This window comes from Coturnix japonica, chromosome 2 (assembly GCF_001577835.2).
Source record: "Coturnix japonica isolate 7356 chromosome 2, Coturnix japonica 2.1, whole genome shotgun sequence".
Classification (NCBI taxonomy): Eukaryota; Metazoa; Chordata; class Aves; order Galliformes; family Phasianidae; genus Coturnix; species Coturnix japonica.
The window spans coordinates 72,532,738-72,546,665 of record NC_029517.1 but is presented as its reverse complement, the minus strand read 5'-3'; the positions used below and the strand labels follow the sequence as shown (position 1 = coordinate 72,546,665).

The following is a 13,928-nucleotide window of genomic DNA, read 5'->3' as shown; positions in this document are numbered from 1 at the left end:
TGTCATAGGGAGTTGGGTATTTCTTGCCTAGAATTGTAACGGTGGGGGGAGGGGGTGTTGAGAGATGAAATAACGAAGAAGTGCTTAAAGGGGTAGGGCAGAAGACTGAAAAACATTCAGTGTTTAGGAGATACTGAACTTGCTTTTATGTCTGACCCAAAATAAATGTGTGCTGAATTTTGCTTCTATAAGCCATTCATGGAACTAATTTCTCTCCGTATCCTTAATAGCTAATAGAGCTTAGAAGGGAACTGAGATAATCAAACACCATCAATGAGGTGCTAGGGAAGTCTTGACAGTTGCTTCCCACCTCTAACATTAATTGACAGGCTAAAAGAATCTATTGTACATTCTTCAACTTAATACAGAGCATGAACTGTGTATTACACAAGCTGTCCCAATGCCAAGTACACTCACTGTATTCACATGCCTGGAAGGCAGCTAGCTGGAATCAATAGGAGAGACCTGTTAGGAAGCTGAGATTTTCCTTCAAAAAACCAATCTCTGTCACTGCAACCAGAGCCAATGAGGTTCTTTATATCTGTAAAACCACAGAGGAATTAGTAATGTTTCTCAAGTGTAAGACAGAGACAAATTTGACCCAGTACTTAAATTAGTTTCCCTATTAAAGCTGAATACCCTTGAGGTTCAACACAAAGGTCAAGAACACTTGAGGAAGATTTGCCAATTCTGGTAAGCTACTGTATTTAAAGAAAATGAATATATCATCAAGACTAGCACCAGAGCACCATTGAAAGTTGTAATAGTTTTGTTGCTATTGCCTTTCCACATCATAACATTAAGCAGTGCACTGGGAGTTAAAGAATTAATAATGCAGCTCCAGTCTTGGAAGAAAAGAACAAACTACAGCTTCCCAAAGACTTCACTATTCCATTTGTGGTTTATATTCAGCGGGAAAAGATAAAACTAACTGGGAGTCATGAGACTGCTCTTTTTCTGCTTATCTCTGCAGTGTGGTCCCTAGCCATCTCGTCTACAGCATCAGAGTAAGGCCTTCAGTTTTGGGCACTCTCTCATTTATTTGATTAATTAGTTTCAATTCCAATTGTGTTATATTGTGTTATCTTGCATTCCTCTATCATATTTAGTAAATTAGTTTTCTCCCTTAGTTCTCTTGCTGCTGACATTCCATAGTCCTGTTCTGGCCCACTGACTCTGTTAGAGGCAGGTATCAGGAGGCCTTATGCCCTATTGAGATTAAAGACCTTTCCTATAGAATGTCACGAAACATGATATGTCATCACTGATCAGTAGAGCCCTGCTTTGCCTGGATGAACTACAGCGAGATGAGCAGTTTCTCTCCTTTGATTGCTACAAGATGCCAGCCAAAGTTGTGAGTTTCTGAAGTGCAACACATACATTTCAAAGGATTGACAATTAACAAAATCAGTCTAGATGCAGTCAAAGAGCATGTGGTTTTGCTTTTGAGCTGTGTATTCAAGTGGGGGAAAAAAGAATGTGTTGCAGTGTGCTCCTCCAAGAATTCTGCAGATACTTTGCTTCTGTACTTAGGTTTAGGTAGTCTTCCAATTTTTGCTTTTTTCTCCTGTCCGCCCAGAGAAGAGAATCTGTCTCCTAGATTTTAAAGGAATTGGATGATAGAATTCCAATTTCACTTTGGTGTTCAAATATCACAGTTAATGAAAAACACATATCTTAAAAATCTGTTCAGCGTTTGGCTGTTATTTGATGGCTTGATGGTCAGATATCTAGTTAGAGCCTATGTTATAACAGTTCATCTCTGCTGCCTGTCCATAATGCTTCAGCAATAACTGGCTAGAGACAGATAGATTTCCAGATGACCAATTATTTTCCAACTCAGCTTTCATCTGAATTTAACCTGAGGGTCAATACTTGTTCACTTAAAAGGACTATTTTGTAACTCAGTGCAGCTTCCACTGGTACCAGTGGCTCTGACCTCTGACTTGCCAGATCCTCTTCCGTTTTATTAGTTATTAAAAACAAAACAAAAGAAAACCTGTTCTACTCTTAAGTAATACTCATGGTCATGTGTACACAGCCTAACTCAAAATTGCATCAGAAGCGGATGGCTCAGCTCTGGCTGTACTAGTCTTTGCCCAGGGGGAGAGAAAACTGTAAGTAAGTCAGAACACATCTTCATCCTCTATGGGCAGGAGATAAATTGAATGAGACTTTTTTTCATTTGTCCTTTCTCCTGTTTTGAGATTGCCCTCCTTCTTCACTTGATCTTCTCCAACCATTTATTTTTATCTACAGCTGCTGTCCACAGAAAAGTTCAACATTTTTCAGAGCTGTCAGTTGCAGTGGCACAGCATGCTGCACACAAAGGTTCCACCTTTTGTGTACATCTGCTGCATCCTATTTTCCACAGCACCCAAATGAACACTGAAGACCAACTCCAATTTGTACATATTTTGCTGGGTGTACAGCAGTAGCTTGGTAAGGAATTTAGAGATGTCCAACAAGGAACAACTCCTCTTTCCCTTATAAAGAAATGAACCCTCCTGTATACTCTTGCAAAGTACTATATCTCTTTCAAGCTCAGTGCACATAGTAGACGGCACAAGCTGTGAGAATTTCTATGTGAGAAGTGAGTTCATTGTCATACCTTAGCACTGATCAGGAGTAATATTATAATCTGTTCTCTTAAGCTGGTCTCAGGACCAGAACCAGTGATGGTTTCACAGAAAAGAGGGTGATAGCCCTGCCTGACCTTAGAAGAAGGACATGAGATCACAAGCAAACTCAATTAAACCAAGATGGTGACAATAATGCTTCTTCAGGAAAGATGTTTTGTACCCTCCTCTTCAAAACAACAAATGCATTCATTAGAGCAGCACCAGTATACAACTGTGTTTCTCCACTGGTTGGTACTGCTACCAGCTCGCAATGGTTTTGTTCAGCCTTCTTTGTCTCCAAACATTCACGAGGATCCCTGCCTTGTTAATCATGTAAACCCCAGAAAAATAATTTATTGACATTTAGCTCTGCTTTAGTTATGTGTTTTAACTTTTCAAGCTACAAGGTCTTAACTGAAGCTAGTTCAATCTCTGAGAATACATTTACACTAGAAAATTATCAGAGCCAGGGTACAAGCATTAGTACTAATGGCATTACTGATTGCTGAATTATTCTCTGGCATAGTTCTAGCTCACGTCACTGGATTTGCAGTATGTAGTAGGGGACAATATGTTCCAATCACTACTTCTCTGGAAACACAAAGGTATAATTACACTAACAGATACGTAACCATTACATCTGGCTTCAGGACTAACTGGAATTCTCCCCCCCCCAAAAAAAAAGCCTGCAGTGGAATCATGGGACATACATGTCTGATATTCATGGGACAAACAGCAATACCTCTTTATGCATTTTTGCCAAACTTAACATAAAACATAAAACCCTCTTGCAAATAGCCATTTATGCAATGTACATGTTCACATCCCATTCATTGAAGAAACAGAGGATCCTCTTAAAGCCATTTCATTGCCCTATGCAGAGGCATTGTGCCATCCTGTTATTCTCATCTCATTTATCAGTGATAAGCACCTTGTCTGAGGCAAGAAGTGGCTCTTCACATAGCTATACATTTCAAATCTGTGAGAAATAAAGGGTCCTGTTATGGTCCTCCCATACAACTGATAACTACTACCAAAATGTATGGCACTAACAAACAGGGCAACATATTTGCCCATGCCCTTCATTCCAGCACCTGCTGGATCAGGTAGCGTGTTAATGCACATACCCATTGAATTTAATCATACATCACTTCATAGAACAATTTTTGTACAATTTTCTATTATTTGTCCCTTTTCAGAACTAGTTATATTTTAACATTCTATGTAGATCCCCGGTGTTTTGGAGTTGTTTTGGGTTTTTTTTCTTCCACTTTCCACCTTAATAATTCTTGACAGAAATGAAACTACTGCTATCTCCCTGTGGGTGCTGTTTATTTTGCATAATTTGTCTAAATACCATATACTAGTAGACGCCAAAATAATCCTGTGTTTAATTTGCAGATATTCCCTGTATAACAACCTAATGTATTCAATTCAGTAAGCAAGAATCCTTAAAAATAGGTTTTACAACTTTGGATGATCTAAACAGATCAATCCCAACATAACCATCCTGATAATTCAAATGTTCTCAAGCTTTCATTTGTATTTTGCTTTTTTTTTTCCTAACTGCTCCATCTGGCATAGCAAAAAGGTTCCACCTAGACCACCTTAACTGCGCTAGAAGCAGTGATGCTCATACAAAGGAATAAGAACATAAAAATAATGTAAAAGGATAATTGAGTGCAGAAGTAATAGCAGAAGAAAGATGACAGAAGAACACAGGGATCAATCTAACAGGAAAAAGGGGGACTGACCTTCATGGTCAGTGACCTTCCCACATGAACAAGATCTAAGTCTCTACCAGAACTCTTTTAAGGTCAAGAGCCCCTTGGGAGGAAAAAGGGCAACTCTTTACCCACAGATTCAATTTAGATAGCTTTGCAGCTGCTGCTTCATCCCTAAGCTTAATTTGGTTACAGCTGGTTAGCTAAGAATCAGGACAAAGTGTGACTTAACTGTAGGTATTTCATGGGTATAGGTCTTTATATAGTGCATGTTATGAAAGAAGAGTAAGGCCTGTTGAAAATAACTTGTGCTGGCAATGTTCATCACTTGAAAGTGACATGAAACCATCTTGGTGAGCTGTCAGCTGCAACTTAGCCAAACACTGCTCAGTGTGTTCATTCACTGTTTCCCCTAAGACTGAACTGGGAGCCTTGAAAGAAATCCTTCACTCACTCATTGTCTCCTGTTCCCTGCTTTCCTTTAGAGAGATTTTCTATAGTCCACCCATAATTCAGATTGCCTGTTGTAACAAAGCAAATAGTGGGTGCTTTTTTTTTTTTCCAAGTATAACAATTTCCTTAAACTATAGTTTTAGCATTTTATGATTTTCAGAGATGCCTCTATTTCTTACTGCTGCTAGCATATTACTAGGATTAATCCCTTGCAGATTTCTATATATGGATAACTAAGCACATGCTTGCCTGATGATGTCAACTTCAGTAGCTCCTTACAGCATGCATTTGTATTGAATCCAGATGTTCAGTCCAACATCGGTCACAAAGAACACTGTCACTGAAACAGTATTTGCGAGAGAAAAATTGACTAGGTTCTGATGATATGTAACACTGATCATTGCTAGGAGAGAAAGGGAAAAAGACTGAATTAACAAATACTTAGTTCACTTTGAACCATTCCATTATCAGGATTTTTACCCAGGTGAACTGTAATGCAGGAGAAACAAGACTTTCTACAATGGATATGTTAGCAGAACAACTGCAAATAGGAAGGAGAAAGCAGATTGCTGTGACATGGAATTGAGCATGGTTCTGAAGTGTGTATAAGCTTTTATCCAGAACTCTAAACTGGGAAGTCATCATCTAGCTGAGATAGTACATAAGGCCTGCAAAAATTTGTCAAAAACAGACTACAGGAAGCAAGTAGAAAAAGCACCTGTGATCTGTATCGGCTTGTCTTACATTACACAGCAAGCAAGCCTAGCAACAAAGGTAGTATAAAAACTTATATTGAATTGTGAGACTTTGCACTGATTCAGGATCTGAAGAAAAGCCACGTACAAGAGCCAGGGCACCAAGGAGGCAGAAGGGAAAATTCCAGAGGGAGCAGGTAAGCACCAAGACAGTGGTTATGTGATCAGAAAGGGGGATGAAGAGGGCCTGTCTTCTTTCCCACCATAAAAAAAAAAAACACTAATGAAGCTGGGGATAAAAGCAACAATCCCAGGCAGATACCAGCTGCCAGAGCTTTTAATGAGAATTTCAGACAGCTTGTTGGATCATGCAAGTTCACTTTTGACTCCCAAATAATTCCTGCACTTACATGGGGTGAGTGAACAGGCTGTGCAATAACAATGGAGCTGCGCACCAGGACCAGTGCTGCTTCATCTCGACAAAGAAATGATGTGTGCAGGCTCTACGTTATGACTCCATCCTTCACGAAGACCCATCCTTCCCTTCTGAATTGCTAACAGGCTGCAGAACTAGTAGCACAAACGCAAAGCCGTCCCGTAGGTATGCCAGGTGAGTGGACCGTCAAGTGTCTGAGTGCTACATCTGCACCCGACTGAACAACGCTGGTCAGTGAAAAGCATTACGGAGAGAAAGCAGCAGGACCTCTCCCAGCTCACGTCCCACCCGCAGTTTTCCACAGAGGAATCCTTCAGGTGCTGTTTTTTTTCCCATTCTCCTATAACAACCTGAGAGCTGCTCAACTCCACGCACATCTCCTTCCGACGGACTCAATGCCACCGCGGCCCCTCGACTTCTCGCCAGCCACGGCCAGGAGCCCTCTCCACAGCGGTAATTCTCGCTGCGCCGGGGCAGCGCCTCAACCGCACGCCTGGGGGCTTCCCAGCTGCTCCTTTGCAGAAAGGCGACGATGCTGTCGATGGCAGCTCTCTCCGACGGGCTGCCGAGCGAGCAAGAGACAGCGGTTCCCAACTCCCGCCCTGCCGAAAAGCCCATCCACCGTCCAGCTTCACATCGCAGACCGCAGACGCCCGTTGTGGGGGCACCCTGCAGCTGCCGCCGGGGCGGGGCGGACGGGGAGCGCGGCGGGGCGGCCAATCAGGCGGCGCCCCCGCAGCAGTTACGCTGCGGCGTGAGGGGAGGCGCGAGTGCGTTGATGTTTCTCTCTCCGGCGGGAGGGGGGAGGAGGAGCGGCCAAGGGGGCGCGGGGCGGATTTGTCGCGCGGGAGTGCGCGCACTGGGTCTGCGGGTTCAGGACCGGACTATGGCGGTACCGGGCACTCGGCGGCCCCGGGCCCTGCTGCGCCTTCTGGTAGCCGCGGTTCTGCTGCCCGGGACGGCCGGTAAGCGAGTGCGTGCGTGCCTACGGGGAACGGGGGGGAGGGAAAAAGCGAGCGATCGGCGCCTGGGGCGGGGGGAGGAGAGGGGCGGCGGAGGCGGCAGCCTGCAAGTCCACGTCGGTTCCTTTCAACAACATGGCGGAGGGGCCGGCTAGGGCGGAGTCGCCGCCTCCCCCGGTGTCCGAGCCCTGCGGGGCCCGCGTCCCGCTCGTCCCTTTGTTGATCGAACGCGGTGTCGGATCCGAGGGAGGGGCGGCCGGCGGCGCGGGGCGGGTGTTGTGTCGCGAGGCACCCGCCGCTGTTCTGCCTGGACCCGGCCCCTCGGGGCAGCTCGCCGTGCCGGTACTGCAGCCCGGTCCCGGCCGCTCTTTCGGGTTCTGGGTTCTACGTGTCGGAGCGCTCTTCGTGTCGGCGGCTGGGGCAGAGCAGCCAGGAGGAACCTGCCTCCGCGGAGGAGGTCTCGTCGGAAACTTGTCTGCTGCCCCGGGTGCCGCCGTCGTCATCGGGCTGGAAGCGCCGCTGCGACCTGCGGGTCCTGTCGGCGAGCTGAGGGCGCTGGCGGGCAGCGTGTCTAGTAGGGCTGGAGCACGAGCCCCAGGGCCGCAGCTCGGTGTCCGGCGGGGACCGGACCGCGTCGGTGCCCGCGACGCTGTGTGACGCAGCGGTGTCTGCTCTGACGACTGCGTTGCGCTGTGTAGGCAGAGCTTTCGGTACGGGCAGCGGTGTTTGCTTTTCGAGTACTACAGCCTGAGGAAAGCAGGTCTTCAGTGACCGGCTTGTGGTGTGATGGTTTTATTCCCTTGGCCTTTCTTCTGTGCCTGTGGTCTCTAGGGGGAGAGCTGTGCTGTGGCTAAAGTCGTGCACTAAACTGGGGCTGATATCAGAAAGAGATGCGCTGTCTTAAAAAAGAAGAAAAAAAAGGTGGAATTACATACATTTTGTTCTTTGGATAGCAGTTCTGTAATGCAATGCACAAAACACCTGGCTCTAATTGGTTTAGGCTCTGCTGGACTCTGATTAAACAACGATAACACATGCACGAAATCTGCATTTTACAATTGTACTGAATTCTAACAAATCTTTTAACAAATTGTGTTTTGCTTTGGGTTTTAAAGAGGAACGGGAGGAGCACCACAACTTTATTCAAGCTTTAAGGCATCTGGGGTTTCTGCATGCTGTTTGCAACTCACTTTAAGGTGATGCTTATACAGTAAAGAAAGTGTTTCTTAAAGCAAAACAATTTGCTAAGCTAGAATGCTGCATTGCCGCTATGTGCTAAAGAAGGTAGAGAATCTTTGGTGTAGAAACAGTGAAGTAAGCTTAAGTTATCCGTTGTTTTATTTTCTTGTGTACTCGAAAAGGTGCAGCAGGCTTTAATAATTGACAACTTTTATGTGTAACACATCCAGTCTAGATGAGGGACATTGTAACTTGATTTGAGTTCTGAATCGTTCTTTTCCCTTTTGATGCTTCTAATCTGTCAAGAGTTCTCATTAATTATGTGAAAATAAGGCAATAAATTTCCATACAGAACCCGAAGATGGGAAGCAGCAGTGTTTAGTCTCTTTGTTTTGGTTTTGTTGCTTAAAAAAAGCAGGGGGTTGTGGGAAAAGATGTCAGCCTTATTCAAGGCAATAGGAACTCTAGGGCTCTTTATCTGTAGCTCATACACAAAGTCCTCTCCTGCTACTAAAGGGATGAATTTGTTCACTCACCATGGTTTAAGTTGGCAAACGATCATGATATAAGAATGGTAAGTATCATTAGGCAAATCATGTCTTACCTTGACAGAAGTTAAGCGTTTTCTGATGCTTTTGTTTTTAATCGGGCTGGTGTTATTGTGTGGTTGAATACTTTCATATTGTTTAGATGAAGATTAGGCGTGTCATGAAGCACAATGGCTAGTCAAACTACTGTTCAGATAGCCCTAATCTGTAGAGCAGCCTGTGTAAACATGCATTCACACAGTTAGTGCTTAACATAAGTAAGTGTACAAATCAGATTTCCATTCTGAAGTATATTTAAAAGTGCAAATGAAAGTTTCCCTTTTTTCATAAAGTTAATAAAACTAAAAGGTAAAGACAACTTTTAATCTAAACTTCCTTTGATTCTTATCTAAGCCATGCTGTTATATGAAAGATTACCAAAACATTTCATATGTTTTGTTTTAAGAGGGATGAACGAATGAGTTGTTCAAAAGCTATTACCGTTTTTCCCCTGCACTACAGAGAGCTTCATTGAAGCTGGGATTTCTTGCAAGGTTTTATTCTTACCTGCCAGTTATAGATAAACTACTTCACTGAGGCACTACTTGCTTGAGTGCATCACTGGTTGCCAAGAACGGTTGGTTACCTTGAAAGCTTTGTTTAATGAAGGCTAAAATGCTTCTAAAAGCTGTCCTGGCAACTTGATAACCAGTGCTGTCACCTCATAGTGTTTAACTTGGTCAGTGCCATTGTGAAAATAATGGCTTTGCAGACATCCTGAAGTATCGTGGTTGAAAAACATCTTAGATGTATTTCAGTTACTGTATCTAAACAGTATCTTCAGCTAGTTCAGAGATAATTCAAAATGTATTGTTTGAAGTGTATGAATAAGAGTATAGGAATCTGACATCACCTGTCGGAGTTATGTTTTTGCTTGTGACAAAATTTATTAGAGAGGGGGAGAAGCTACTAGTAAACACCACTACTCATTTAGTTGTCTTCAAGATCTTTCATTATCCTGATATACCGCAGCCTTGCTCCTTTCTCCACACAAGCATTACACTTATGGAACCAGAGGGTTGATTTTCTTTTTTTCTTCTGGTGGTACGGTTTTTCTTTTTAGTGTTTGTTGTTGGGTTTACAAGATGCCGCTTGTATTTTCTATGGAAGAAGTAATTCTTATGACAAATAACGGAGCTCTTCTTGGCAAGCTGTGTAGCTTCCGTCTTATTTCTGTTCCCAACTCATTATATCTGCACTGTGGGCTCCGTGCTAATTGTTTCATCCACACACTGTTGCATTCAACTTTTACATAATAAAATTAGGTACTGTAAATAACTGTCAAATGTATGGCAGTTGAGGTGGGATCTTTCCGCCAGTATTCTGTTACATTTTGTTGCTGTGCAACAGAGAGCAGTAGAGGGGCAGTCTGACAAAATGCATCTGATACGGAGGTGCAGATGAAGCAAAGGTAATTGAATTCCACCATGCTGAAAAACACTGCACCTGTTGCCATTCATAGGTACTTACTGAATGTTCTTGGAGACCAAGAAATGGATGTGAGCATGGTGAGGCGGTGTGTGGTGCAATTCAGCAGGGGTGACAGCAAATCACTTCTGCTGGTGCAGATTTTTACAGGCACAGCACGCAGACTCTTGTTCATCATTTGAAGAAATGCTTCTGAATGCTTGGAGATGAGGCAAAAACTTCTTCAAGGTGATGGCAGGATGAAATTTGTTTGTTTGTTTTTCCTGGAGATTGAAAGTACAGGTGAAAACACTGGCATTCAGTTAGAACATTCTAATAAGCCAGTCATTGGCGATTCACTCTCATCGCATTAGTGTTAAATCTCATCTATAGGGTGTTCTGGAGGTTGTGGATTCTCCTTCTCTGGAGATATTCAAGACCCATCTGGATGCCTACCTGTGCAGCCTGCTGTAGGGGGCCTGCTTTGCAGGGGAGCTGGACTTGATGTTCTCTGGAGGTCCCTTCATACCCTACAATTCTGTGCATGTGATTCGTGCATTCATACACTTGTTCTTTGAGTATAGGTTACTAACTGGAAGAAGGTGAGATGTAGGCATGGATATTACAGTTCTTTCCTCTACACTTGATATGAATTGTTGCTAATGATGCCTAATTTGGTTTTCCTGTTAGTGTAAAAAAAAAAACACAAAAAACCCCAAAACACTATTAAACAGTTAAGTTGTAAGGCATTAAGAGTTGTAAATGACTAAAGGAGGAAGGTGGCAGCCACTGTTTGGTTTTTGGGGTTTGTTTGTTGGTTTTTTTTTTCCTAGGGATATGTCCACAAGAGAGCAGTAAAAAGCTGTATTCCCAGAATCATGCCTCTTGCTCATTAGGTGCCCTTTTCCCCTTGAAAAAGGGGAGTGTAGCTTCAGAACAAAATAAGGACTTACTTGTGTAGGAAGCCGTTTAGTTTTTGTGAAGTGTGCTTGTCTTGATAACAGACTAAAAGATAACGCTGTCAAGCTGGACAAAAGTATAAATTGTTGAATAAAATTGCACTGGGAAATGTTAACAAAGGAAAGGTGGGTGAGACACTTATTAAGCGCTTTATTTAGTATGAGTGGGATTAGTGTCTCTTTAAGGTTGTATGTGATCAGGGAGATGAATAAACAAATCACTGAAAGTCTGTTACTGTAGGCACTCAGATGCATCTGCAGATATGATAAGTGGGGAGGATTATTTAACTAGAGGTAGTATTGGATGAAGCAAGGCTGATAAAGGCCTGCAAGGTTTTGGTTTGTTGTCTCTTTGTTTTTAAATAAAGTGATATTCTGAAAACTGGATGGGAAAGAAAGAGTCCCCTAGAATGTTGTAGAAATAATAATTTGCTGAAGTGTGGATCAGGTTATTTTCCTGTTGATGTGCCTTTGGTTAATGTTTCATAGTTGAATTCTGAATAGTAAGAATTCCCTTATTTTTTTCAGGATGGAAAACACTGCATCTTGCTTTGGTTGAAAATCATACAGTCAAAAGATGTCAAAGAAGGGATACAACTTAGAATCAAGAATTTGAGAAGGAATATATATTTGAAATTGGATTGTCTTTTCATATCCTCTTTTTGCTGGTCAGTGTTGTCCAAGAGTAGAAAAAGATGGAAAATCCAAGACAATTCAGGCAGTGGTTATCTTAAAGTCAGTGAAGAAACCAGAGTTTCAGTGAAAAAACAAGTATAGTGTTTCAGGGCATCTTCTGCTCTGCTCCCCTTAGTATCGATTCGATGTGAGATTTTTGTACCCTTTAAAGAGACTGTTCATGGTTCATTGTATTTTTGGGGTTGGTCGTTGAAGATGTGTTGTTGTTTTGGTCTTTACATGCGCTCACAGTTTCTGTGCAACCTGTAGTTGAGAAGGATGTTTTCATTTCTGCTGTGGTGTGTTCTCACTTCTGTTTCAAGACAGTCATACAGCTTGTACTCTACTCAGTTGAACAAGCAGAGTCAGTGTATTGCTAGCTTTATTTTTATTGCACTATTTTCTGGCTTTGGCACTGTATATATGGGAAGGAGTGGAGAAGGAAGTTTGTAGTAACAGACTTCCCAGGAAATTTTTCAACTTAAAGAATGAAACCAGATCTTCACATCTTCCTGTATGTGCTTCTGCCCTATTGTCCCTGCCCTCAAATTACTAGTTCAGTTGAGTTAAGGCATTGTTTTCTTGCATTTTCGCGTACACACACGCACAAAAGCTAAGTCATATTCTCTATGCGTGAAAGGATATGTTTTTAGGTAATTCGGGGGCTGTTTAGGATTTGAGTTTTGTTGTTTGTTTTAATGAGAATTAAGCATTTATATGTCCTTTCCTCAGAAAACAATAGAGTTATAATGTAAAGTATGAAGTATTAATCTATTTAGGTAGCCAACAGTATCCTATTTTTAATGACTAAAACTGCTCCCTTGGCTGTTAAAACAAAAGCAAAAGTCATTGTTTGTATTGGCTTTGAAGAAGAACACTTACGCAGTTATCTTTAGAAGATAGTGTTATAAAATATACTTAAATTTAGAATGGGGAAACTAACAAGATTTCTCTACCTGGAGAAGCATTTTGCGTGGCAGATTACCTCCACAGTTGTGTAAGGAGAGATGACTTTGTATGACATTCTTTCATATGTTTATCTCCTGATTCTGTTGTCCCACTAAAAACCTTGTAGCATTTTTCTTCAGGGTTAAATTTCTTCTGTAGTTGGAGTTGCTTTGTGATTCATAATGGGTGTCAAGACTTAACTTTTTTTTTTTTTTTTCCCCTCAATACAGCATTACAGTGTTACTGCCATCTATGCACAAAGGACAACTTTACCTGTGTGACAGATGGGCTTTGTTTTACCTCAGTAACACGGATTGCAGATAGAGTCATACACAATAGCATGTGTATAGCAGAAATTGATCTGATTCCCCGGGACAGACCATTTGTTTGTGCACCATCCTCCAGAGATGGAGTTACTACTTTGCCTCATTGTTGTGACAAAGACCACTGCAATAAAATAGAACTTCCAATTCCAACACCAGGTAATAGTTTTTGGTGTATTTGTTTTTTATTTATTTTTAACAATGGAGAGTTCTAAAAGAATTCTAGTTTTGAGATTGCTGATAAACTTGAAGATTTGAAGTATACCTTAGATTCTGCAAATAACATTTCAAGAGTTTTAGAATAATACATTCTTATTCTGGATAGGAACAGAGGGCGAGTTTCAAAGGCTTCTGTGCAAGTTAGATATAAACTGAATTTGAAGATGATCAGACACTGGAACTGGTTTACTCATAGCACAGTAGTCTTTGCACCAAGCATGCTGAAATTCCCAGAATGTTTGGACAATGCTTTCATGTGTAGGGTTTGAATTTTGGGTGGTCATGTGTTGGGCTTGAAGATCCCTTCCAACTTTGGGCATTCTTTGAAATAGTTACTTTGTCCATTGTAATACAGGTTTTTTTATGCAATAACTTTTTGAAGAATAGTTATTAAGAAATGTAATTCAGATATTATTATGAAATACTTCAAGTTTATTTACTCAGTGTTACATAGAATGAAACAGTAAAACTGTCTTATTTGTTTACCATCAGGTCCTACTCCAGGAAGACCAGCTTCTAGTCTAGGACCTGTGGAACTGGCAGCTGTTATTGCTGGACCTGTCTGCTTTGTCTGCATTTCACTGATGCTGATTCTTTATCTTTGTCATAACCGTACCATAATTCATCATCGTGTGCCAAGTGAAGAAGATCCTTCATTGGATCGTCCCTTTATATCTGAAGGGACTACTTTAAAGGATTTAATTTATGATATGACAACTTCAGGTTCTGGGTCAGGTAAT

At 42.0% G+C, this 13,928-nt stretch overlaps 1 protein-coding gene across 1 annotated transcript in view; it reads left to right on the top strand.

The window, feature by feature from the left end:
- The first annotated feature begins 304 nt into the window (after positions 1-304).
- The window catches only part of LOC107309773 (TGF-beta receptor type-1), a 40,373-nt gene continuing 26,749 nt past the window's right edge, over positions 305-13,928 (top strand). Inside the window, 4 exon segments of the mRNA XM_015854836.2 lie at positions 305-6,676; positions 6,679-6,894; positions 12,877-13,128; positions 13,681-13,923. Of these exon segments, the coding sequence (XP_015710322.2) occupies positions 6,325-6,676; positions 6,679-6,894; positions 12,877-13,128; positions 13,681-13,923 (1,063 nt within the window). The 5' untranslated portion in view covers positions 305-6,324.